This window comes from Hemiscyllium ocellatum, chromosome 42 (assembly GCF_020745735.1).
Source record: "Hemiscyllium ocellatum isolate sHemOce1 chromosome 42, sHemOce1.pat.X.cur, whole genome shotgun sequence".
In the NCBI taxonomy this organism is placed as follows: domain Eukaryota; kingdom Metazoa; phylum Chordata; class Chondrichthyes; order Orectolobiformes; family Hemiscylliidae; genus Hemiscyllium; species Hemiscyllium ocellatum.
The window spans coordinates 10576481-10603172 of record NC_083442.1 but is presented as its reverse complement, the minus strand read 5'-3'; the positions used below and the strand labels follow the sequence as shown (position 1 = coordinate 10603172).

The 26692-nt window shown below is 40.8% G+C and overlaps 1 protein-coding gene and 1 long non-coding RNA gene across 6 annotated transcripts in view; one reads left to right on the top strand and one right to left on the bottom strand.

The window, feature by feature from the left end:
• LOC132834841 (uncharacterized) lies at window positions 1-26528 on the top strand. Its single transcript, XR_009647253.1, has 3 exons — window positions 1-258; window positions 11683-11773; window positions 25987-26528. It is a non-coding gene; the product is annotated as an uncharacterized LOC132834841 (long non-coding RNA).
• The window catches only part of lrrc61 (leucine rich repeat containing 61), a 28274-nt gene continuing 6679 nt past the window's right edge, over window positions 5098-26692 (bottom strand). For 3 of the 5 annotated variants that reach the window (XM_060853913.1, XM_060853914.1, XM_060853915.1), the window contains exons 5-10: window positions 19180-19240; window positions 18948-19033; window positions 18056-18121; window positions 12758-12826; window positions 5804-5926; window positions 5098-5667 (exon numbers count right to left, since the gene is read on the bottom strand). In XM_060853913.1, coding sequence (XP_060709896.1) covers window positions 5582-5667; window positions 5804-5926; window positions 12758-12826; window positions 18056-18121; window positions 18948-19033; window positions 19180-19240 — 491 coding nt within the window. In that variant the 3' untranslated portion in view covers window positions 5098-5581. Of the gene's footprint in view, window positions 5668-5803; window positions 5927-10462; window positions 11765-12757; window positions 12827-18055; window positions 18122-18947; window positions 19034-19179; window positions 19241-26692 lie in introns of those variants that run through there. The other 2 variants (XM_060853917.1, XM_060853916.1) reach the window with 2 other exon arrangements.

Below are 26692 nucleotides of genomic sequence, written 5' to 3'. Positions count from 1 at the left end.
TTGCAAATGGTACAGAAAGCCTTGTTGTATCCCCAGGTACATTTTCCTCATTGTGCTCTGCCGAATGTTCTCCAGTCTTCCAAAATCTACTGGGCTTCCAGTTATCCTGGCCGAGTGTTACGGACTGGCATATTCCAAGATCCAGGAAATGTGATGATGGATTCACTGGAGCTTGGGGCAGCTGAGTTACAATGGAGTAAAGTCTAAGACTTCTCAGCTATTTCGTACCACGGGCTGAAAACTCTAAAACCTCTTGAGGTATGTGCCTCACATATTGTGTATGTTGTAAATCAAGAATATTGAAAATGTAGCGAGGCAACTCAGGGTGAAACATGTGCTATAGATTATATCATTGCAGTTTCATTGACTTTCAGTTGGGCTGTTTTGCCCTTGGGCTGTATACCTTGGGCTGTGGAATGTATTGTGTAAATATTAAATGGATTCAAGTCGGTCCTGCTGCCTTGGAATGTGTTGAATTTTCTTGCAAGTCCTGTCATATTCAATTCTAAATGTTTTTGTAATGCTTTAGTTTTGAAATTTTATGATTAAGCTAACATTTTGCAGATCAAGCTGTTGGTATCAGTTATGACCAAAGGTCCAGCATGTCTGTCTTCATTATATCATTATACTATTCTTTTCAATTCATTATTCCCAACCAATATGCACATGCAGAGTTAAGGTTAGTTTCTAATAACTGTTTCTGTTTACTTCTGATAGGTAAGTTAAGATTAGTTACTGACAACTGTTTTGTTAACTTATGATAGATTGCAAGAATGTTTATTAGGCTGATACCAGGTATGGAAGGACTGACTTCAGAGGAGAGGTTGAGTACGTTGGGCTGGTACTGCTTGAAGTTTAGAAGAACAAAAGGAGATATTATTGAAATATAGAAGATATTTAGGGAGCTTGACTAGGTAGATGTTGCGAGGTTGTTTTTCTTGTGGAGAATCTAGAACCAAGGGCATAATCTCAGAGTATGGGGCAGCACATTTAAGACAGAAATGAGGAATTTCTTCTCTCAGTGGGTAGTGAATCTGTAAAATTATTTACTGCAGAGGGTTGTAGAGGCTGAAATTTTAAGAATATTCAAGGCTGAGACAGATTTTTATTCAGTAAGGGAATCAAGGGTTATGGGGAAAAGGCAGGAAGTGAATTGAGAATGATCAGATTATCCATAAACTCATTGAATGACAGAGCTGATTTAAATGGGCCAAAAGCCTGCTTCTGCTCCTACATCTTACAATCTTATATGATATATTCCATTTGATGGAGAACATTATCAAGACCTCATTAAATTTACCCAAGTGTTGAGAGGGAGAAGATACACTCTGATTTATTAAGAATGTAGGCCTACCTGCACAGGTGCTTGGTGATTTTTAACTAACTGCAATATTTGGAGTGTGAGTCCTGAGAAATATAAAACAAAGGGCACAGCCATTTAGGGAGTGCAACACTTCTGAGTGTCTATGTGCATAAGTCCTGCTGACAGTTGGGCAGCTTGAGACAGTGGTTAAATAAAGCATATAGCATTCTGGTCTTTACTAATAGGGGTAGAGAGTACAAGAGAAAGAAACTTCCGTTGAACTTGTATAACTTTTGAATCAGTGTCAGCTAGAGTATCACATCCAGTTTAGAGTATTACACTTTTGGAAGAATGTGAAAACGCTGGACATGGTGCATAAATGATCCACAAGAATGGTTCTAGCAATGCGGAACTTCAGTTCTGATGATAAATCAAAGAAGTTGGGATTGTTTTCCTATGAGAAAAGAAGACAAAAAGGAAATTTGATTGGGGTATTCAAAATTCGTGAGAGTCTGGCATAATCAAAAATAAGAAGCAACAGACTTGAAGCAATTGGTAAGCAAACTAAAAAAAAACTGACATGAAGATAAACTCTCTCTCAGCAGCAAATACTTAGGGTTTCAAGTACACTGTCTGAAAGTGTGATGGAGGCAGGTACATTAGGCAAAGGCTCTGGTACAGTGGTAATGTCACTTGGCTAATAATTCAGAGTGTCCAATATTGTGGGAACATTGGTTCAAATTCCATTATAGCAGATGGTGAAATTTGAATGAAAACAAAAGTGGAGTTAAAAGATAGTTCAATTGCGACCATATGATCAGCATTGATTGATGTCTAAACCCACCTGACTCACTAATGCTCTTCAGAGAAAGAAATCTGCCCTCTTGACCTGACCTGGTCTACATGAGATTCCAGACCCACAGTCTTGACTCTGAAATACCTTCTGAAATGGCCTAACAAACATCTCAGTTCATGGACAATAAATGCTGGTCCAGCCAATGATGCCTACATCCTATGGACCAATATAAAAAAACTCAAAACATGCAAAAAGAAATTCATGTGTTAATTGAAAAGGTAGAATATACATGGTTAGGGGAGAAAGGAAGTAGGTGAATTGATCATTTGGAGAGGCAGTGTAAACACAATGGGCTGAATGGCTTCCTTGTTAACTGTATCAATTCTGAGATTCTCTGAGTTTGAGTTACAGGGAGAGGCAGAATATGCGGTAGCATTTTTCCCCTGGAGCATCAGAGGCTGAGGGGGCAGCCTTATAGAGGTTTACAAAATCACGAGGGACATGAATAGGATGAATAGCCAATTTTTTTTTTCCCTAGGATGGAGGTGTCCAAAATTAGAAGTTGCAGGTTGAAAAGGTGAGAGGGGAAGGATTTTAAAGAGACCTAAGAGGCAACCTTTTCACATAGAGGGTGCTTCATGTATGGAACAAGCTGCCAGAGGAAGTGGTGGAGGTGTGTTATATTACAACATTTAAAAGACATTGAACAGGTATATGAATAGCTTAGAGGCTATGGGCCAAATGCTGGCAAATGGGACTCAGTCAGATTGGGATGTCTGGTCAGCACAGACAAGTTGGACCGAAGGGTCTGTTTCCATGCTTTACGATTCTTTAACCACATAGAAGTGATAACAAAGAATGGAAAAATCAGGAGCAAGGCTGCTCCTGAACTTTTGCTGCAAGAACAGTAGGATCCACTACCTAGTCAGCTATTTGTAAGGAATTTTCAATTAATTTGTTAAATCTTTTTTTAAATAAGCAGCATCTAAGGTATGACTCGTTAATTAATTAGATAGTAAATACCCAAGTCAGAGATCTGAGTGAGAAAGAGTGAATTAAATTACAGAAAGATTAGTGTCAGGCTTGTGGAGTGAGTGGAGGTGCTCCACAAAATGGCCCATTAAATCTTGTATTTCATGTTGCCAATGTAGGGGTGGCTGCAGTGTGAGCAATGAATGCAGTGTATTGAAAGAAATACATGTAAATCATTTCTTCACCTGGATAACGTTTGGGGCAGCAGACAATGAGATTTGTTTTAAGGCTCCATTTAATATCACAGAACAAATGTTTTTGTTCTGACATTTCAAGAGTAGGTTATAGCTGTAAATTTCCTGTTTGCACTAGCTACATGTTTAATGCTAAATAAAGTTTTCTGCTGGTATCGGTAAAGAGCCACACACTGAAGGAATGTACATTCTTACACCTTCGAAAATCAAGGAGAATACATGGTGGAATGAGATAGAATACAGTAAGTGCAATGGATTCACTAAGTTTACCCAGAAATTAGGTAATAAAGGACACTCTTTCAGATACCAGATTAACATATGGGAGAACACAGTGACAAGGAATTCAGGATGAATGTTTAAAATTATGGAAAAAGTAACAGGAAGCACAATTGCCAAAAATCACCATTCTATTTTAAACAAAGTAGGCATTATAATTAAATATTTTTAAATTGTAGAGGTATCACAGTTTATATAAACTGGCCTGGACATGGTCAACTGAAAGATTATGGTAAAGATGGTAAACCATTCTGTTCATATTAATTACAATTGAACTAGAACACTAAGTTAGGAGACAGTCAGGTATGCACATAGGAGCATGAAATTCGAAAGAAATATGGACAGACTAAGTGAATGGATTTACCGGTGACTAGTGGAGTTCAATGTGGGAAAATGTGATATTACTTTGCATCCATTACAAGAAGAATACTTCCAAAATGAAGAGAAATAAGAAACTGGAAGAACAAAGTTACTTGACTTGTGTCCAAAAGACACAAATTATTTAGGCACAAAAATTAATCAAGGCAATGAAAAGCTGGCCTTTAGTTCAAGCAACTGAGCTGGATACAAAACAGATGAGGTAATGATTCAGATAAATATGGCCTTGTTTTAAAATGATAAGATTTGTTTCAGAAGTTCCATTTGTAAAGAATCCTTGCTTTGAAACTGCAGAGATAAGAAATCATTATGAATTTCTAAGAACAAGTGAGCTAGACTCTAACAGGTAAAAAAATGTCAAGTTAAAGAAGCTGTTTACAAGTTTCATATGAAAGGTTATCCAAGTTTTTTATTTTGTCCAAGCAGGGGGTTAAAGTGTTTATCATAAAGGGTGGCACGGTGGCTCAGTGGTTAGCACTGCTGCCTCACAGCAGCATGGACCTAGGTTTGATTCCAGCCTCAGGTGACTGGGTGGAGTTTGCACATTCTCCCAATGTCTGCATGGGTTTCCTCTGGCTTCCTCCCACAATCCAAAAATGTACAGGTTAGGTGAATTGGCCATGTTAAGTTACCCTTAGTGTTCAGGGATGTGTAGATTAGGTGCATTCGTCACATGTAAGCTTAGGGTAGGGGAATGGGTTTGGGTGGGTGACTCTTCATAGGGTCAGTGTGGACGTATTGGGCTGAAGAGCCTGTTCCCACACTATAGGGATTCTAGGATTGTAAATATCTTCATTTGCTTCCGTATAACGAAGTTAAAATTTAGAAATCTCATTTTGGAGATGTATTTTCTGCAGCAACATTCAGGAAATAAATGTGCATTTTAATGTTACTGATGTGGGAAGTCTTCCGAGCATCAAAACCTAAGAACGAGGAGCAAGAGTAGGCAATTCAGCAGCTTAAGCCTGACCTGCCATTCAATAGGAGTTTAATATGGGTGTGGTATTTCAAGATACAACATAAGGAAAGTCAATCAAATCACTCGTTCATTTAATCACCACACATGAATGATTTGTTCTAGCTAAATTGTCAAACTTGCAAGTTTTGAGCAGATTTAAAGCATTTTATTGCAGTTTTACACTAGTGAACGACTTACAAAAAACAGTATTGGGTCTAGAAAGTGTACAATTGATAAACACGCCACGCTGTCAGTCAAAAGTGAGGTAGTGAAACAGATTTAAATCCATACAGGTTAGATGTCTTCCTTGGTTCATAAGCTTCGAGTTGTAAACACCTCACTTAAAAGATAATTAGGTGATCAGCCATAGTTTATGAAGAATCATAGGCATCTCTCTCCATTAGAGACAGACCAATGGCTTTCACTGCATGAGCACCACTGAGGGCAAGGCAAAGAGGCATATTTCCATGACTTAATGCACCTTTATATTTGTTCAGAAAACAATCAGAATTTAAAAGGACCATTTGTTTTCTTGGTTTGAACAGAGATGAAAAAAAAGATTCAGTTTAGATGAGAAAACAGCAGCATCATCACAGTTCTTTGGGTTCTTGGGTTTCTGTAACTGTGTTTATTGCATGTGTTCATTACTTCCCACTACTCAGTGTCCTTTCTGATTTTTCAATGACATCAGCAGCCTTATTGTTGAGCTCTCTGCATTCCTTCAAAATATCTGTGTATTAAAAATAATGACCAGTCAGAATCATTAGTATTTAACAACATAACTGAAGTTTTAAAGTGTCAGAATTATATTTAAAATGGAATCACTAAATTGTACAGTCAGTCAAACATTGAGGAAGAACCCTTACTATAAAACTTCTCAATAGCTTCATCAGACTGAGTTTTCTGGATTGGTTTGAGCTCCCAGTAATTGTCCTCAACCCATTTCTTGGGAGCAGATAGCTTGCCAACGGGACCACTGCTGCACATTTCTAAAAATAAGAATAAAATTGCATTTAAGTAGCACCTTTTGCAATGTCACAATGTCCAAAACTATTTCATCGTCAAAATATTTTTGAAGGCTACTTTTGTAATGTAAGAAATCCGGCAGCTAATATGCACAAATCCATCTGCCATCACAGCAATGTGTGAGTTGGTTGAAGGATTAATATTGACCAAGGAAAACACCACTATGTTTCGTCATATTACAAGAAGGTTAAGCAATTTCTTTATATTAGTTTATTCTGTAGAATGGAGTTAATGTGTGGAGAAGATGAAATTGTGTGATAATGTGGAGTTACATCACCGACTGCTGGTTACAACCTTCAATTACAGAAGTTACCAGGACCAATTTCAGGAAATTTCCATTATACCAGATGACATTAACATTTTCAAATGTAAAATATTGGCAAAATTGATGACATCAATTACGGCTTACGGGCAGGAAATGTGCTCACGGAACACTAAAGTGTAAAAGTGGGAAAACATTCCAGAGAATACACAAAAGAATAATCAAACATGACTTTCAATACAATGCTGTCCATTTTACGTGTGATGGAATATTCACCACTTGCCTAGAGGACGTCAGTTTCAATAACACTCCAAGAAGCATTACACACCCATGAAAAAGCAATTGCTTGATTGACACCATATCCACAAACATCCATTTCCCTTACCAATGTTCAGTGGCACCAGTGTGTACCATCTACAAGATGCATTGCTATGAGTCACCAGAATTCTTTCACCATCCAAACCCATAATCCTGTCCATCTAGAAGGACAAGGGGAACAGATCCATGGGAACACCAACACCTGCAAGTTCCCCTTCAAGTCACACAAAATCCCGACTTGGAAATCTATCACCATTCCTTCAGTGTTACTGGGTCAAAATCCTGAAACTTTCTCCCAGTCAGCACTGTGGGAGTTCATACAGCACATGGACTGCAGTTGTTCATGAAATCAGCTTATCCCCACCTCCTAGAGGGCAACTAGGTTCAGGCAGTAAATGCTGCACTAGACAGTGAAACAAACATGATCAAACAAAAGAACCACAATCGAAATGGGAGAGGAGGGCAAGGGTAGAACGATAAGACCTGTCCAATCGGATTGGTTGGCACCATCAACAGTCTCCATTGCGTCAGAACGCGATAATGAAGTCTACTGGAACTGGAAGCAGGCCCCAGGATGAAGATAGCTGTGCTGCCCAGAACAAGTAACGGATTTTTGACTGGAAACCCAGGGAGGGTTATGGGGATGACAGGATTTGGAGGCCATGTAGGGAGGAACAAAGTATGGGTAGGATAATCCAGTGGCTTGACTAACACAATGATACTATAGTTCAAATTCTGTCAAGGGAGCTGGTGGAACTTAAATTCAATGATGTAGAAGCCCTCACTATTAGTTTTCTGTTTTTCTCTTTTTTTTGGTTTAGAACTGGGAGTTAAACTTCTAAAGAGACACCAAAGACAGATTTTTACTTTTGGGAACTGGCCTGGAAGGTAATGCAAATTTAAGAAAGGTTGCAAGAAGTGTAGACCAGCGAGTCTGACATCATTGGTGGGTAAATTGTTGGAGGGAATTCTGAGGGACAAGATTTACGTGTATTTGAAGAAGCAAGGATTAATTAGGCATTGTGCGTCGGAAATCATGTCTCACTAACTTGAGGTTTTTTTTTGAGGACGTGACCAAAAAGAGAAACAATGTTGTCTACATTGATTTTAATAAAGCCTTTAGTAAAGGATTCGTATGGTAGATTGGTTAGCAAAATTAGATCACATGGGATTCAAGGAGAGCTTATCAATTGGATACAAAATTGGCTTGATGGTAGAAGGTGGGGATGGAGGGTTGTTTCGTATACTGGAGGCCTATGGCCAGTGATCAGTATTGGGTCCACCGTTCTTTGTCATTTATAGAAACAATTTGGAAGAGAATTTAGGCAGCACTGTTATTAAGTTTGCTGATGACACTAAAATTGGTGGTATAGTCAACTATAAAGAAGGTTATCTAAGATTACAAAAGGATTTTATCAATTGGGCCAATGGTCTGAGGAGTGGAAGATTGAGTTTAATTCGGATAAATGTGAGGTATTGCATTTTGGCAAAATGAACAAGGGCAGGACTGAGACAGTTAGGTTGTGTTATTAAACAAAGAGACCCAGGCATTCAGATATATAGTTCTGTGAAAGTTGCCTCTATTGCTCAGACCATTGAGCTTAGGAATGGGATGCCATGTTGAAGTTGTACAGGATGTTGGTGAGGCAAGTTTTGGAGCATTGTGTACAGTTCTGGTCACCCTACTAGAAGAATAGTAGTAAATTGGAGAGGGCTTAGAAAATATTTCCAAGCAAGTTTCCACGACTGGAGGCTTTGAATTATAAGGGGTGTCTGGATAGGCTGTGACTTTTTTCACTGAAGCGTAGGAGATCAAGAGGTATCCTTATTGGGATTTATAAAATCATGAGGGGCATAGCAAAAGTCTTTTCCCTGCGATAGGGAAGTACAAAACTCGAGGGCATATTTTTAAGATGAGTGGAGACAGATTTGAAAAAGGGACCTGAGAGGCAATCTCTTCAGAGAGAGGGTGGTTCAGATGTGGAATGACCTGCCAGAGGAAGTGGTAGATGCAGGTATACTTACCACATTTAAAAGACATTTGGACTGATACATGAATTGGAAACATTTAGAGGGATATGAGCTAAATGCAAGCAAATGGAACTTATTTTAGTTTGGGAAACTTGGTCAGCATGAATGAATTGCACTCAAGGTGTGCTGTATGACTCTATAACTTAATTTCTGATTTAAGGACACTGTAGACAAACCAGCACTGAGCTGTCAATTAAGGGAAGACCAGTGCTAAATCCTAGACAAAAGTGAGGACTGCAGATGCTGGAGTAGAGGCGAGAGTGTGGTGCTGGTTAAACACAATAGATCAGGCATCATCCGAGGAGCACCCTTCATGCTCCTCAGATGCTGCCTGACCTGCTGTGCTTTTCCAGCACCACACTCTCGAGTGTTAAATCCTAGCCAACCACAGATTTTTGATTAAAAACAGCAGAAACTGATTCTGACTGGGTTTTGGCATGAGGGCAATTTTTGGCTGCTTCTGAAAACTGCTTGTGTTTTGTTCTCGCTCTTTTTTTTCCCTCCAGTTATCGAATTGAATGTTTTAGGAAAAGAATCCCAGTCTGTAAGAAGTAAGTAAATATTTCTAAGAGTCTGCTGAAAATGTTTGTATTAACCAGTGAATTCAGAATTCAAATAAGATATACAATTCTACCTATCTGTGAACAAATCATTTTCTAAGGATTTCATGAAGGCCTAGTAACCATCACTGGAAATGGTTTACTGAACGGGCAAAGTACGATTCTTTTGTTTTCTTTGTAATTTATCCCTTAACTGTGTCTGCACATCTGTGGCAGTCTCAAAAGGATTGAGCTTTAGATTGTAGATATTAATAAGATTGCATTGTTGCTGGTATTTGGCACAATTACATTATAACTTAAAGATTAACATTTTATTAATAAACTTTGTGATCAATATCTATTATTCATAAAGTCTGGTTAGGAACAGTTAGGCAAATTGGAGGGTCACTTAATGTTTTAATTATTGTGAATCCAGTGATAGTGAGGCTGATTTGGTTTAACTGACTATCCCTGTCACCTAAAAAAAAAACAATCTGGAAATGAAAGCTAGCGTCAGTGATGATGACTAATTGATTTTTATAACAGTTTATTGGTTTGCTAATGCCCTTTACGGAAGGAAGTTTACTGTCATCACCTGGTCTTGACTATGTAGGACTCTAGACGCTCACCAGCTGTGGTTGACTCTTAACCTCCTTTGGAAATGGCAACAGAAAGTCGATCAGTTCAAGGACAAGTAGGGATGGGTAACAGATGCTGGTTTTGTCAGTGATGCCATCATCAGTCAACAGTGTTTATTGCTTAAGGGGAAACCAAAATAAAATCCTTCCACAATGCTGGACAGTAGCTGAATGGCTTTGTAGTCTGGTGTAGCATTGTCCTGTGAATACCTCCAGTCATACATGGTTTACTTCGCTCCCTTCTATGGCAGTAATAAAAGAACAGAGGACAGCACCTTCCATTAGATATTATACAGAGAACGGAAGCAACTAAACCTATTGGAGAGCAGGAAAAATAAATGCTAAACCAGAGGTCAACAATTCTATTTGCTACCTGTGTTTCTTCTCTCTTCATGCTGGACTTGAACGTGCCATTTCTTCAGAAACTGCAAGGACTAAGGGGATTCCTTTCAGCCCTCAAGACACGCCATTACCATGCATGTAGTGCAGCACATCTCATCTGAATTTACATTTGAATCATTTATATGGTTGGAAAATAGGGCAGGCTGAAATCCAGGCTCATTAATCCCGCTGTTGATATCCCAACACATGCTATGATGGGGGTGCAATGCAAAACACATACTGTAATAACTCAAAGACAGAGCCTTGAAAAGTAGTTACTTATTAAATCACCTGCATTTTGTCGTTTCTACGTATAGTTATTTTACATTCAAAATCAAATTTCTGTGGTACATAGGTGTGATTTATTCAGATTCACCAAAGACACATCGTAGAATCTTACAGTATTCTTGCAATTGACTACCCTTCCAACCACTGTTCTGCAATTCTCGATTGAACATTTTAATGGGTAGAGTAACAAAACAAAGAATTCTAAAATTATAAAGATTGGTGTAATTAGTTCCAGAAAAAAAAAGATATCTTTAGTTTTTCCAAATCCAAGCTTCTGTGAAGTGAGTTGATAATTTGTACACTATACATTTGAGTGATTTGTTTTCTAACTTTTACTTTATAACTAAAGCCAATCTTTAACATTTCCAATTAGTTCTCCTTGATTGCTAGTTTCATAAATTTTAAAAAGCATAAATGTTAATATTAATGATTTAATTTACTGGGTAATTTCTAGCACCATACTTTTGACTTGGATCTTTAGCATTTGCAGTCCTCACTTTCTCTTAGTCTGGGTAATTGATGAACATCATACATTATTGGCACTTGGAATACAGCAGAAACTGCTTCCATGGCATTTCTACACTTTACATTTCTTCAGTACTGCATCCATATAGATATGTGTGTGCGTGTTTTGGTACAGTCGTGCCCCTGTTTTTAAAAACATTAGGATGAGTTGCCATCACAGAAGGATAAACAACACAGGATAAACTTGCTACAAATATGGTAAGATTGAATGCACATAATTCTCACTAACAAGATTTTAAAACATTTGTTCACGGAACATGGATGTTGCTGGCTGGACCAGCATTTGTTACCCATCCCTAAATGCTCTTGAGAAGGTGATGGTGAGTTCTCTTCTTGAACTACTTCACCCCTTAGAGTAAGGACATCCACAGCACAAAGGGTGGGAGTTCCAGGACTTTTACCCCGTAATGGTGAAGGAGTGGGTGATACATTTCCAAGTCAGGATGGTGATGGTTGTAGGAGACTTGCAGTGGACGTATTTCCACGTTTTTCGTCCTGGTCAGTGGTAGAGGCTGCCAGTTTAGAAAGTACTGTTGATAGAGCACTGCCGAGTTGTTGCAGTGCACCTTGGAGATGGTAGATACTGCTACTACTGTGTAGGTGCTGGGGGAATTAATGTTGAAGGAGGTGGATAGGCTGTCAATAGTGGACTGCTTTGTCTTGGATGGGGTCAGGCTGCTGTGATTATCCAGGTTAGTGGAGAATATTCTGTAACACTCTTGATATGTGTCTTATAGATGATGGACAGGCTATGAGGTGATGATTTGTTGTGGTGGTGTCCCTGTCCTGGATCCAGAGGCCTGCGCTCAAGTCCTGACTCTCCAGGAGGTAAAAACAACATTTTTAAACAGGTTGATTAGAAGAACAAACAGAAATGCAACAGAACAAAATGTCAACTTTAAAATAAAGCACAATTAACAGTCAGCGAGGTACAGGAAGATAGAGAACAGTACTACTACAAATAATATTAAGTCTAATCAAAATATGGGAAGAAAACAACTGAAAGTAGATTAGAGTGTGAACAAGATCTGACTTGAGCATTTGAACTATGGATAGATACAACCAAAGCACAATGCCCCCCTTCAGTGCTGTATTACTCTATAACAAGCCTCTCCCATATAAAGCCAATTATGTAGGTATCCTTGCATGTAGCAAACACTTCCTGTAATGTTATGTACATTCCCTGTGACACTTTCCTTGTCATACTCTATTAATAACACCTCCAGCACTTTATTATCAAATATCCCCAATTTTATTAAAAAGCCTGTTTATTAATTTGCTGTAGCACCTTAGAATATTAATTATTAAAACTGAGGGCGATAGAACATAGAACATAACAATACAGTGGAGAACAGGCCCTTTGGCCCTTGATGTTGTGCCGACCTGTGAACTATTCTCAGCTAGTCTCTCTACACTATCCCAAAAGCATCCATGTTCTTATCTAAGATTGTTTAAATCTCCCTAATGTGGCTGAGTTAAATACATTGGCAGTAGGGCATTCCACACCAAAGAATAAAGAAGTCAAAACATTGCTTGGAAAAATGATCAGATATAATTGTTTATCCATCAAAGGATTAAAATAAAAATGTTTGTTCAGTTGGCAGTGACGTTACTTTAATCACAAAACAAAATCGTATTTCTGAAAATATAGAAATAGTAAAGTGCCAGAGAAATAAACTCGATCAGGACTACAATGGAAGAAACTTATTCAGAAGCCCAAAATCAAAAAGCACTCCGCACTCACTTGGGTCTGAAGTGAAAACATGCATTCATTTACAATCTTAGCAATATTATAACAAAAAGGCACTAAACCTTTCAGAGAGTCTTCCATCTTTTTGCAGAGCTGATACAAATCGCTACCCCTTCCTGATAGCCTCTCCCCTGCAAATAAAAACCAGAAAAAAAAATTAAAGCCTCAAACATCTCAATATTTAAAACTTTTAAATTTGATGGAAAGAACAAATAAAGAATCAAATTCATTCACTGCACAACTTGAATTATTTTACATCAATGATAGAAAATAGAAGCTATGAATATCAACAGAATAAATGTTAACTGCAATGGAACAGAGAGAAAAATGTTTTACTAAAGACAGCTCTCTCATCAATATGGAACTTTACATTTAATTTTTTCTATCACTCTCAAACCTTAAATATTCAATCAAAAGCAAACATAGATTTCCATAGAGAGTAGGGTTTCACTGATAGCAGCAACATTGATTTTATATCTCACAAGCTGCCAAAGAAAGTAGGGCTGTTCTCCGAAAAGGACATTCACAGCTCTGATTGTCTATCAGGTTCCACAAGTTTCAAGCCCTGTATTGTATTGGCCGGGTGTGTTTTCAACTGCAAGAGTTTTAATCCTACCAGATGCAATTTCATGGTCAGGACAACTTGGCACAACCTATTTGTACTTTTTGTAGCCCCTTCCTCATTGTAAACAAAGTGAGTAGAGGGAATCCTATAAAGGGACAATTGGGATCTTGGACGCTACTGTCAAATTCCATTCTGAATCCAAGAGGTCGTTGTCCATCAGGTATCTACTGTCCATGTATGCTTACAGATGTGTGTCATGGCCCTGTCTCAAACATTACGTCTGTTGCCATCAGGCTTTTCAATGTCCTCGCCAAGGGCTGCATATGATCTTTTCACATGAAGTCGGTTTCCATTGTACAACTGCAGTCTTGATGGGTTGTTCATATCTATATTTAGAGTGCCATGGTGGCTCAGTGGTTAGCACTGCTGCCTCACAGGCCAGAGACCCAAGTTCGATTCCCACCTTGGGCGACCTTCTGTGGGGATATTGCAGATTCTTCCAGTGTCTGTGTGAATTTCCTCCCACAATCCAAAGATGTACTGTTCAGGTGAAATGGACATGTTAAATTGCCCACAGTGTTAGGTGCATTAGCCAGGGATAAAAAAATAGGGTAGGGGAATGGGTCTCAGTGGGTTATTCTACAGAGGGTCAGTGTGGACTTGTAGCCTACACAGGTAGCCTTCACAGTACCTGGTGCATGCTTGCCTAATTCAGCTAACTGTCCTGCTGGTCAGGACTTGTGGATCATTTAAACTCGGACTCATCTCTCTACACTAGTTCAGATCAGTGTAGCAGGGTCACTTTCTACAGATTTTAGCTGGGACAGTCTTGGTGGACACTGGCACCACCCCCCACCTTTTCCTCCGCTACATCGATGACTGTATCAGCGCTACCTCATGCTCCCACGAGGAGGCTGAACAGTTCATCTACTTTACTGATACCTTCCACCCCGACCTCAAATTTACCTGGACCGTCTCAGACTCCTCCCTCCCCTTCCTAGATCTCTCCATTTCTACCTTGGGCGACCAACTCAGCACGGATATTTATGATAAACCGACTGACTCCCACAGCTACCTAGATTACACCACCTCCCATCCTGTCCCCTGTAAAAACGCCATCCCATATTCCCAATTCCTTCGCCTCCGCCGCATCTGCTCCCAGGAGGAGCAATTCCAATACCGAACAACCCAGGTGGCCTCCTTCTTCAAAGACCGTAATTTCCCCTCAGATGTGTTTGACTATGCTCTCCACCACATCTCCTCTGCCCTTGAACCCCGCCCCTTTAATTGCCACCAGGACAGAACCCCACTGGTCCTCACCTACCATCCCACCAACCTCCGGATACATTGTACCATCTTTCGTCAGTTCAGCCACCTCCAAACAGACCCCACCACCAAGGATATATTTCCCTCCCCTCCCCTATCAGCGTTCTGAAAAGACCATTCCATCCGCAACTCCCTCGTCAGGTCCACACCCCCCCACTAACCCAAACTCCACTCCCGACACCTTCCCCTGCAACCACAAGAAAAGTAAAACTTGCGCCCACACCTCCCCCCTCACTTCCCTCCAAGGCCCCAAGGGATCCTTCCATATCCATCACAAATTCACCTGCACCTCCACACACATCATTTACTGCATCCGCTGCACCGGATGTGGCCTCCTCTACATTGGGCAGACAGGCTGCCTACTTGCGGAACGTTTCAGAGAACACCTCTGGGACACCCGCACCAACCAACCCAACCGCCCTGTGGCTGAACACTAACTCCCCCTCCCACTCTGCCAAGAACATGCAGGTCCTTGGCCTCCTCCATTGCCAGACCATGGCAACACGACGCCTGGAGTAAGAGCGCTTCATCTTCCACCTAGGAACCCTCCAACCACAAGGGATGAATACAGATTTCTCCAGTTTCCTCATTTCCCCTCCCCCCACCTATCCCTTGGACTCGGCACCACCTTCTTGACCTGCAATCTTTTCCCGATCTCTTCGCCCCCACCTCCCTCTCCGGCCTATCATCCTCACCTTGACCTCCTTCCACCTATCGCATTCCCAAAGCCCCTCCCCACCTTTTATCTTAGCCTGCTTGGCACACCCTTCTCATTCCTGAAGAAGGGCTTGTGCCCGAAACATCGATTCTCCTGCTCCTTGGATGCTGCCTGACCTGCTGTACTTTTCCAGCAACACATTTTTCAGCTCTGATCTCCAGCATCTGCAGTCCTCACTTTCTCCCAGTCTTGGTGGATACACAAGTTCTGAGCAGAACTACAGCCAGTCCACCTTAGTGGGATGTGAAGAGCAGAAGAAATGCAGAAGCAAAACTGTTGAGCTGTCAGCTTTACTAACATACTTCTTGCTGAGCGAGAATTTATTTTCATTTAACTCACTGGAATCACTGCTCACAAGGCTGGAATCCATACCTGCCAGATTCCAGTCACAACCATATTGCTTTTAGGGAATAGATAGCTCACTATAAGATCCTTGGAGGGGAGGACCAGTGAAAGGCAAAATGGAAAGTTTCCCTCCATGTGCCCTTAACAGTGTATTGATCAAGGAAGAACAGAGTACTCAGGATGGAAAATAATCACAGAAAATGGGGGAGATACTAAATGAATATTTTGCATCACTATTTACTGTGGAAAAAGATATGGAAGATATAGACTGTAGGGAAATAGATGGTGACATCTTGCAAAATGTCCAGATTACAGAGGAGGAAGTGTTGGATGTCTTGAAACGGGTAAAAGTGGATAAATCCCCAGGACCTGGTCAGGTGTACCTGAGAACCCTGTGGGAAGCTAGAGAAGTGATTGCTGGGCCTCTTGCTGAGATATTTGTATCATCGATAGTTACAGGTGAGGTGCTGAAAGACTGGAGGTTGGCAAACGTGGTGCCACTGTTTAAGAAGGGCGGTAAAGACAAGCCAGGGAACTATAGACCGATGAGCCTGACCTTGGTGGTGGGCAAGTTATTGGAGGGAATCCTGAGGGACAGGATGTACATGTATTTGGAAAGGCAAGGACTGATTAGAAATAGTCAACATGGCTTTGTGCGCAGGAAATCATGTCTCACAAACTTGATTGAGTTTTTTGAAGTACTAACAAAGAAGATTGATGAGGGCAGAGTGGTAGATGTGATCTATATGGACTTCAGTAAGGTGTTCGACAAGGTTCCCCACGGGAGACTGATTAGCAAGGTTAGATCTCATGGAATACAGGGTGAACTAGCCATTTGGATACAGAACTGGCTCAAAGGTAGAAAACAGAGGGTGGTGGTGGAGGGTTGTTTTTCAGACTGGAGGCCCGTGACCAGTGGAGTGCCACAAGGATCGGTGCTGGATCCTCTACTTTTTGTCATTTACATAAATGATTTGGATGCGAGCATAAGAGGTACAGTTAGTAAGTTTGCAGATGACACCAAAATTGGAGGTGTAGTGCACAGTGAAGAGGGTGGCCTCAGATTACAACAGGATCTGGACCAGGTGGGCCAATGGGCTAAGTAGCAGATGAAGTTTACTTCAGATAAATGCAAGGTGCTGCATTTTGGGTAAGCAAATCTTAGCAGGACTTATACACTTAATGGTAAAGTCCTAGGGAGTGTTGCTGAACAAAGAGACCTTGGAGTGCAGGTTCATAGCTCCTTGAAAGTGGAGTCGCAGATAGATAGAATAGTGAAGGCGGCATTTGATATGCTTTCCTTTGTTGGTCAGAGTATTGAGTACAGGAGTTGGGAGATCATGTTGCAGCTGTACAGGACATTGGATAGGCCACTGTTGGAATACTGTGGGCAATTCTGGTCTCCTTCCTATCGGAAAGATGTTGTGAAACTTGAAAGGGTTCAGAAAAGATTTACAAGGATTTTGCCAGGCTTGGAGGATTTGAGCTACAGGGAGAGGCTGAACAGGCTGGGACTGTTTTCCCTGGAGTGTTGGAGGCCGAGGGGTGATCTTATAGAGGTTTACAAAATTATGAGGGGCATGGATAGGATAAATAGACAAAGGTCTTTCCCCTGGGGTCGGAGAGTCCAGAACTAGAGGGTATAGGTTTAGGGTGAGAGGGGAAAGATATAAAAGAGACCTAAGGGGCAACATTTTCATGCAGAGGGTGGTACGTGTATGGAATGAGCTGCTCGAGGAAGTGGTGGAGGCTGGTATAATTGCATCATTTAAGAGGCATTTGGATAGGTACATGAATAGGGAGGGTTTGGAGGAATATGGGCCAGATGCTGGCAGGTGGGACTAGATTGAGTTGGGATAGCTGGTTGGTGTGGACGGGTTTCCATGCTGTACACCTCTATGACTCTAATCATTGGAATATTCTCCTTTGGCCATCAAATTTGACTGATCACCATAAGGAACAGTCAGAGTCAATCCTGTAGTCACAATAAGGCCAACTTGGGAGAGAGAAAAAAAAGACTTGCCTATGGACATTCCATGTGTTTACATTTTTACAACAATCTAATTTAGGTTTCCAAATTCAAGTTTGCAGGTTGTTAATTCAGTATTACAACCGCAGTGTCTGTTTCTATAAATACATAAGAAATAGCAGCAGTAGGTCCTTCAGCCTCTCAAGCCTGCCTTGGCATTCTATAAGATCATGGCTGAGCTGTCCCAGACCTCAAGTCAACTACTTTTTTGTGCCAGGTTCTCGTAGCCCTCAAATACAAAACAATTCAGTACAGGAGGCCTAATAGAGGGCCTAAACATTGTGAAAATTAACAAAGCTGGTGCACTGCAATCCAAACTTTAAAAACTAAAACAAACTTGACTGTTATAAACTCTAAAGCAGGACAAGTTTACTCACCATCTAAGGATTTGATTTTCGGAAAGATTTCCAACATTGCACTGTGATACGCAGTGTTCATACAAACTGAAAAACAAGCTTCGTCATATCATACTGTAAAAATTATAGTTCTTACATCAAAGCCATTCACATTTGACTTGAGCATTTTACAGTGCCAACAAGGTGTTACCATGGAAACAAATTATTCTACCCTTTAAAGTGTTTTAACATCGCAATAAAATATGTGCTGCATCACATTTGTACAGGCACCATTACACAGCGACTAAGTAGCTTTAAATGAGACATCCTTCCTTTAACCTTGCATCATTACTTGCAGCCAAGGTACCATAAATAATCGAAGGCTGAGGATTTATCTCCTGCCTCGCGACTGATGCAATCCTGCCACTTACACAGACGAAAAAACATATCAGGAAAGGAATTATCCAGATTCATGTCCAATTATTTTATTGCTTTCAAAGATTAAAAGACTTTCATTTATCCTGAGTCTTCGTGACCTCAGGATGTACGAGAGTGTTCTACAGTTACTGAGATACTTTCTGTTTTGAAGTGTAGTCACTGAGCAATGTTTGAAAATGTGGCAATCAATTAATGCACAGCAAGATCCCACAAATAGTAACGTGATAATGATTGGGAAGTCTGTCTTAATGAATTTAGTTGAGGATAAATATTTTCTGGGATGACTTCCTCTACTCTTATTTGAAATAGTAGTGCCACAAGACCATTAATATGCACCTGAGAGAGTAAGTAGGGTCTCAATTAAATATCACATCTGAAAGACTGGACCTTGAAGAAATGCTTGTTAGCCCAGATTTGCTTGGGAAATCTATGAACCTGCTAATTCAGAGGCAAAATTGATGGAAGCTGAACCATTACTTGGAGCAAAACAAGTTACCTGGATTACTAAAGTTGCAAACAGTGTCTTTCAACCGAATCATCTCCAGATTCTTCAGCTCAGAGAGGGACCGAAGACTATCAACACTACAAGACAAGGCAGGTGTTTAAAAGCAAGATTTTGTTTAATATAGCACAACCTAAATGCAGCAACCTTTGCTGAACATGGGATTGTAAAGAACACAATATAAACTCGATATAAAGGGCAGAAAAAAAAACACACACACATTTACCTGCTAATTAGGTTTCCTGATAAATTGAGGTTTTGTAGGTTTTCACAGGAGCGTAGGGGATCTGTGATAGCAAAATAAAGTGTCTTTTTAAACATCTCCCAAAATAAAAGGCTAAAGAATGCGGATTTTTCATTATGACTGGTACTGCTCCTTCCAAACTGATGGTTGCACCCATCACTACATACCCTGGTGGGGAACAGGGTATGGGAGAGTGTGAGTATGTGTGTGAGAGCGCGAGAGAGAGAGAGAGAGAGAGCGAGAGAGAGAGCGAGAGAGAGAGCGAGAGAGAGAGCGAGAGAGAGAGCGAGAGAGAGAGCGAGAGAGAGAGCGAGAGAGAGAGCGAGAGAGAGAGCGAGAGAGAGAGCGAGAGAGAGAGCGAGAGAGAGAGCGAGAGAGAGAGCGAGAGAGAGAGCGAGAGAGAGAGCGAGAGGGGTGGGTGGGTGGGATGAGAGGGGCAGGGTGCAAAGGCAGTCTGGAAAGTGTGGGAGAGGACAAAGATTGGCTGGAAGTGATTCAGAACGCTTCAAAGCTGCACATCTTTGTTACCAAACCCTTGACTGGAGCAGACCAGAACTCTCACACTGCTTGTTCATGAAAACCTTTCTGGAATTTATATTTGGAGTAAATGTAATTTCTAAGAGCAATTTGTTTCTAATCTTAGGATTTCTTGTTGAATGATTACATTCCCAGCTCCAGAACCTTCAAACAGAGAGTGTTCAGAGGGATCTTAATACATCTGGTGATCTGAAAATCCACAGCAGAACTTTCTTCAAGTCGAAAGCATTAAATCTATTCATTCCATTCAGGAGCAGAGTTCTCTATTTTAAAGAAAAACAGCTATTACAGACGATCAATAAAAGGTGAAATGTGTAGATGCCCACAAAACTGACATTACTAAAATGGACCAATTGTGATAAAGATTACATTTTCTCCAGCATGGCATGGGCTATTTGGCCTACGCTGGAGCCACACAAACCTCCTCACAATCTCTTTTCAACTGGTTCCTCCACTTTACGCAAATAAAATCTAGCTTTTGATTTTATAATACAATTTGATTTAATCACTCTGTTTCCTGAGTTCTTTATCAAATAAATACCCTTCAATTTATCTGGCACTTTTGCCATTACTAGCCATGCTTACACCATCCAACCCAGGAAGGTTAAGATTGACAGAGTCTCCTGCCATCTCTACCTCTTGGGGAAATGCTATCATGCAATATTCCTGCTAGTTTAGCTTGTGACCAACTGACAACAGCAGTCCCAATCTTGTCAGTACATTCTGCTACCTACCTGTAGCACACAATCTGATTATCTGCCTCTGTACAAAAATATCTGGCAGCTCACCCTTAGGTTGCTTTTAAATCTTTCCCCTTAAACCTACTCCCTCTAGTTTGTACTCCCTCACACTATGAAAGAAATTTTAGCTAGTCACCTTTTCCATAACTCACGATTTTATTCGTTTCTGTAAGATCACCCCTCAACCTCCAACGCTCCAGGGAAAATAGTCCCAGTCTATTCAACCTCTCCCTGTAGCTCAAACTTTCCAACCCTGGCAACATCCTTGTAAATCTTTTCTGAACCCCCTTAAGTTTCACAACATCCTTTCAATAGGAAAAAGACTAGAGTTGAACACAGTTTTCCCAAGAGTGGCCAAACCAATATCCTGTACAGCTGCAACATGGCCTCCCAACTCCCATACTCAATACTCTGACAAGGCAAGATACCAAACGCCATCTTCACTATCCTATCTACCTGTGACTCCACTTTCAAGGAACTATGGACCTGCACTCCAAAGATTCTGGGGAGTGTTCAGCAACACTCCCGAGGACCTTACCATCAAGTGATCAAGCCCTGCCCTGATTTGCCTTTCCAAAATGCAGCACCTCACATTTGTCTAAAATGAACTCCATCTGCCACTCCTCCGCCCTTTGACCCATCTGATCAAAGTCCAGTTGTTCTCAGAGGTAACCTTCTTCGCTGTCCACTACACCACCACCAATGGTGTCATCTGCAAACTTAGTAACCATTCCTATGTTCACGTCCAAAATCATTTATGTAAATAACAAAAATCAGTGAATTCAGCACTGATCCTTGTGGCACACTACTGGTCACAGACAACCAGTCTGAAAAGCAGCCCTCCACCACCACCCTCTGTCTTCTACCTTCAAGCCAGCGCTGTATTCAAATGCTAGATCTCCCGTATTCCATGTAATCTAACTTTGCTAACCAGTCTACCATGAGGAATGTCATCAAAAGCCTTACTGATTATAGATTATGCCCCCATTGCACTGCCTTCAATCCACTTTGTTCCTGAAATTGAAGTAGAAAGTGCTGTTGAGACAGAACAGGTCTGACAGCAACTGTGGAGTGAAAAACACTTAACATTTTGAGTCCAATATAAATTGTTTCTTCAGAACCTTCAGTTCTTTTTCAGTTCCAAAGAAGAGACATTTGGAATTGAAACAAGCTCTTCCTTCGACAGATGCTGCCAGATCTCCACTTACTATTTTAGTACGTAATAGTGACTTTTTGCCATTAATTGAAGGATATTATTCCAATATATAATGCTCTCACTTGCAAAACTGCATAGTTGGGTAGATCATGATGCCTGTAAAATTAGAAGGGGATGGATAGAGTAAATAAATGGATAAGGTCTTTTCCCTGGAATGGGGAGAATCCAGAACTAGATAGGACAGGCTTAGGGTGTGAGGGGAAAGATTTAAAAAGGGACCTAAGGGGTAACTTTTCCCACACAAAGGGTGGTGCACGCATGGAATGAGCTGCTAGAGGAAGTGGTGGAGGCTGGTACAATTACAACATTTAAAAAGAATCTGGATGGGTATATGCATAGGAAGAGATTAGAGCAATATAGGCCAAATGTTGACAAATGGGACTAGATTAATTTAGCATGATTGAGTTGGACCAAAGGGTTTGTTTCCATGCTGTACATCTCTGACTATTTTCAGTATCCACAGTATTTTGCCTTTTTAGTCATCATGTCTGCATGAATTTTTTTTTAGATTAGATTAGATTACTTACAGTGTGGAAACAGGCCCTTCGGCCCAACAAGTCCACACCGACCCGCCGAAGCGCAACCCACCCATACCCCTACATTTACCCCTTACCTAACACTACGGGCAATTTAGCATGGCCAATTCACCTGATCTGCACATCTTTGGACTATGGGAGGAAACCGGAGCACCAGGAGGAAACCCACGCAGACACGGGGAGAACGTGCAAACTCCACACAGTCAGTCGCCTGAGTTGGGAATTGAACCCGGGTCTCAGGCGCTGTGACATTTCTCAACATTAAAACTGCATGCTCCACAGAAACTTATGCATCTCTATGACAAGGGTGCCTGACATCATATAGTTACTCTTCAGGATAGTGCAATGCATCTCTCACATCCACACAATCAGACGAGTGTAATATTGTAGGCAGGCAGCATAGATTCATGAACTGTACAGCATGGAAACAGACCCTTCGGTCCAACTCATCCATCTCAACCAGATAATCTCAATTAATCCAATCCCATTTACATCTTAAACGATGAAGCATTACATCGGTACTGCACTGGAGTTTCGAATGAACTCTTCTGGAGGTTCTTGTCATAATGCTTAGTAACAATGAAATGCTGTTCAATAACTGTAACAATCCTCTGCTGAGACACAAAACTCCAAATAGAATCACAGAATCCCTACAGCACAGAAGTGGGCTATTTGAGCCCGAGTCCACACCGACCTTGCAAAGAGCATCCCAGCCAGACTGACCCACCCATTCTATCCCGGAATTTCCCATGTCTAATCCATTTAGCCTGCACATCCCTGGACACTATAGGCAATCCACCTAAATTACAAAATCTTTGAACTGTGAGAGGAAATGGGAGCACCTGGAAGAAGCACACACACAGACATTTGGAGAATGTGGAAACTCCACACAGTCACTCAAGGGTGGAGTTAAACCCAGGTCCCTGGCATTGTGAGGCAGAGCTAACCACTCAGTCACCATGCTTCCCCAAAGGAAGGGACCATTATTTTCCTGGCATCAATCAGATTCCAATTTAAATGTAATTCATTTTAATTTGAACTGGACACAAAACACATGAGTCAGCATAGGCATTAAATTGCTCAAGTCAATGGAGGAATTTAGCCAGGCCCAAATCAAACACTGAGTGGTAGGCTTCAGTATTTTAACTTGTACGGTAAACTCCGACAATAAGGTTTAAAAATTTGTCCTCCCCTGCTAGTTGTAGCAGAAATAAAACTCTATTTGCACATAACACGTTTTGCATTGGCAAAGTTACTTTCAAAAAGAAAAACACACTGCGAATGATATGCTACCACACAGAGGACAAACATCCTCAGCTTATGCCAGGCAGCTCCATCAATATTTCAAATTCATGGACCACCTCCACAATGCTGCTTTTCGTGCCATGTTATTCAAATTACACTTGCTACTGGTGTAGTGACAAAATGTCTGACGCTCGGTAAGTAGGTTTACATTGGAATCCGACTGGTAAACATACCAATGTAGCAGGACTGACTTGAGGAGAAACTGGATAGGTTAGGATTATATTCACTGGAGTTTAGAAGAATGAGAAGGGATCTCAGATACCTATAAAAATCTTAACTGGACTAGACAGGAAGGATCCCATAAAGGGATCTTGGATTGCTTGTCACTGATCCCTGAAGGTGGCAGCACAGGTTAATAGGGTTCTTAAGAGGACAAACATTTGCCTTTCTCATCAAAGGCTAGATTATAAGAACAGAAAATTATGTTAGTGCTGCTTAAAACTTTGATTTGGCAATAGCTGGCGTACTGTGTGCAGTTCTGGTCACCACACTTAAAAGGAAGGATGTGATTGCACTGCGTGGGTGTGGGAGGGATGTACTTTGGAGACTCACCAGGATGTTGCCTGGTATGCAGCATTTTAGCTATGAGAGGCTGGATAAACTTGGATTGTTTTTTTTGCCCCAAAAGAAAGTTAGGGGGGGAAAAAAGAGGATCTGATAAAGGTGTACAAGATTACAAGGGGCATAGACAGGGTGAAAAGAAAGCAGCTGTTCCCTTAGTTGAAGGGTAAATAGCAAAAGGGCACATTTTTATAGTGAAAGACAGGAGGTTTAGAGAAGTTTTCACTGATACTGGAATGCACTGTCTTGGAGTGTAGTTGAGGCAGTTAACCTCACAGCTTTTAAAATGTACTTGGTTAAGAATTTGCAATACCATAATATTCAAGGCTACAGGCCAATTTTTGGAAAGAGAGAGTTGTGTAAATTTAGCGTACCTTTGGTGGTTCAGGCTTGATGGGCCAAAGGGTCTTTTCTGTACTGCATCATTCAATGTGCTCAGAACCAGCAGCACAATCTAATGATATGGGGCAGGACAAAATAATGATCAAGTTGAGGATAAATTTCTTCATGTAGACAGTGAGTCAGATTGTGAAATTTTCTGCTACAGGAAGTGGTTGAGGCTAAAATGTTGAATGTTTTCAAGAAGGGGTTAGATAACTTAGGGATAAAGGGATCATAGGATATGGGGAGAAAGTGCGAACAAGTTACATGGATAATCATGGATTACTTGGATAATCAGCCATGATCAAAGTGAATGACAGAGCGGGCTCAAAGAGCTAAATGGCCCACTCCTTTAACTATTTTCTATATTTATCTGCTTAAAAGGTATCCTCCTTCAAAGAGAAAAAACTTCTCTGCAAGAAAAAAAATGAAACATTCTTCTCAGATGAAGATAAAAAAATCCAGGGTAAACTTTGTCCTCAATCAATAGTACTTATTTGCACTACTATTGTTTGTGGGACCTGTGCATAAATTGGCTGATGTGTTTCCTACATTAGACTGGAGGTAATTATTTGGCTATGACGTGTGTTAGAATGTCCTCAGGCTGTGTGAGGCACTATATGAATGCAGGATCTACTTTCTGTAGAAGGTACGGCAGCATTTGTAACTCTCAATCACTTGGTTAATAGTCAAGAATATCCAGTCTTGTTACAGAAACTTCAAATGCAGTGCCTTCAAATCACTACAAAACTGCCTGCCTATCATGCCAAATCCATTTGCACTTTGAACAAAACAAAAAGTACTGTATCAGGTTCCTCCTGAGTAAGAGTCACCTGGCAAACTAAAGTGACTCAGTGTCTTGCTGAGGTCATTATTCTGTTGAAGTACATGTTTAATTAACTTCTTGTAAATTCCACATCAACATGCAGCAAATTGAGCCAACAAGGAAGGAGGTGCTGAAACCAGATTTTAGTAATTTAGTAAAATTCATTCATTTCTCTGATCTAAGAAGACAATCTGGAAAAAAAAACAAATCTCCACGAAAAGCTCAGTTGACTGGATGGCTAGTTTGGGATGCAGAGTGATGCCAACAGCATAGATTCAATTGCTGTATTGGCTGAGGTTGCCAAGAAGGACTCTCCTTCTCAACATCTTCCATCGCCTGAGGCAAGGCGACCCTCAGGTTAAACCATCACTAGTCATCTCTCTGTAATTGCCCGGTAGGAATTTGGCAACTTTACAACATTATACACAGTTCTAGCTGTCCCAGTACTGCTACTACGAAATGCAAGTGTGTAAAATCAGGTGATTATAATAATGGAGGGATTTGATCAAGAAGAGGACTTGAGGAGGGTTGTTGCTTTCTAGAGGGTAGATCAGAGCTTCCCAAACTTATTCCCACTGTGACCCCAATTTGAAAGTTGTCGTGGTCCCTCAGAGGAAAGGCCTGTTAGAGCAGGAATACGATTGCTGTAACTTGGTCAGAACTTCATGGTATTCATTTACATTGCAGATTCCAGAAACCACCCAGGTATTGTCAATAACAAGCTCTTCTATCTCAACTGAGGCGATGGCCTGCGATTGAAGAAGATGGAAAATTCAAGACTAATCTGTGGAAACCTTATTTCAGTGAGAGTGCGATCAATCCTGGGGGAGATTATGGAAGCGACGATCTTCATTAATTGAAAGCTGCCATTTAGTGCATGTCACTATGAAATTGAGAGAAACCAGTAATTTTAGATCTCATGCTTCCAAAAGTCCTCTCTCATTGGTAGTGCATAGAATATACAGGAACAGGCCCTTCAGCTCACCTTGTCTACACCAATCATCATGCCATTCGAAAACTAATCCCACATGCCTCCACATGGTCATTATTGCTGTATCTCCTGCCTATCCATGTGTTTTTCCAAATGCCTCTCCAGGTTGTCCATTCAGCCTACTGGGTCTATACTGATTTAAAACCTATCCAATTTGGTTTCTCTCTCAGTTCAGGCATTAATTACGATGTTCTCGTGTTGTATTTACTCACTAGCTGTCTCAATGTTTTCCTCTGTGCAGGTGTGCATACATTGATGGATACTAAGTGCTATACATAATCATTAAATTCAATTTCATTGCTAAGACACAAGTTGGATTTCTGGTTTCCCTTCATTCCTATCCTATTAGTTTAATGATTACTCTTTGTAGTTATAAAGGCAGCAACCACTGTCACCACTGCC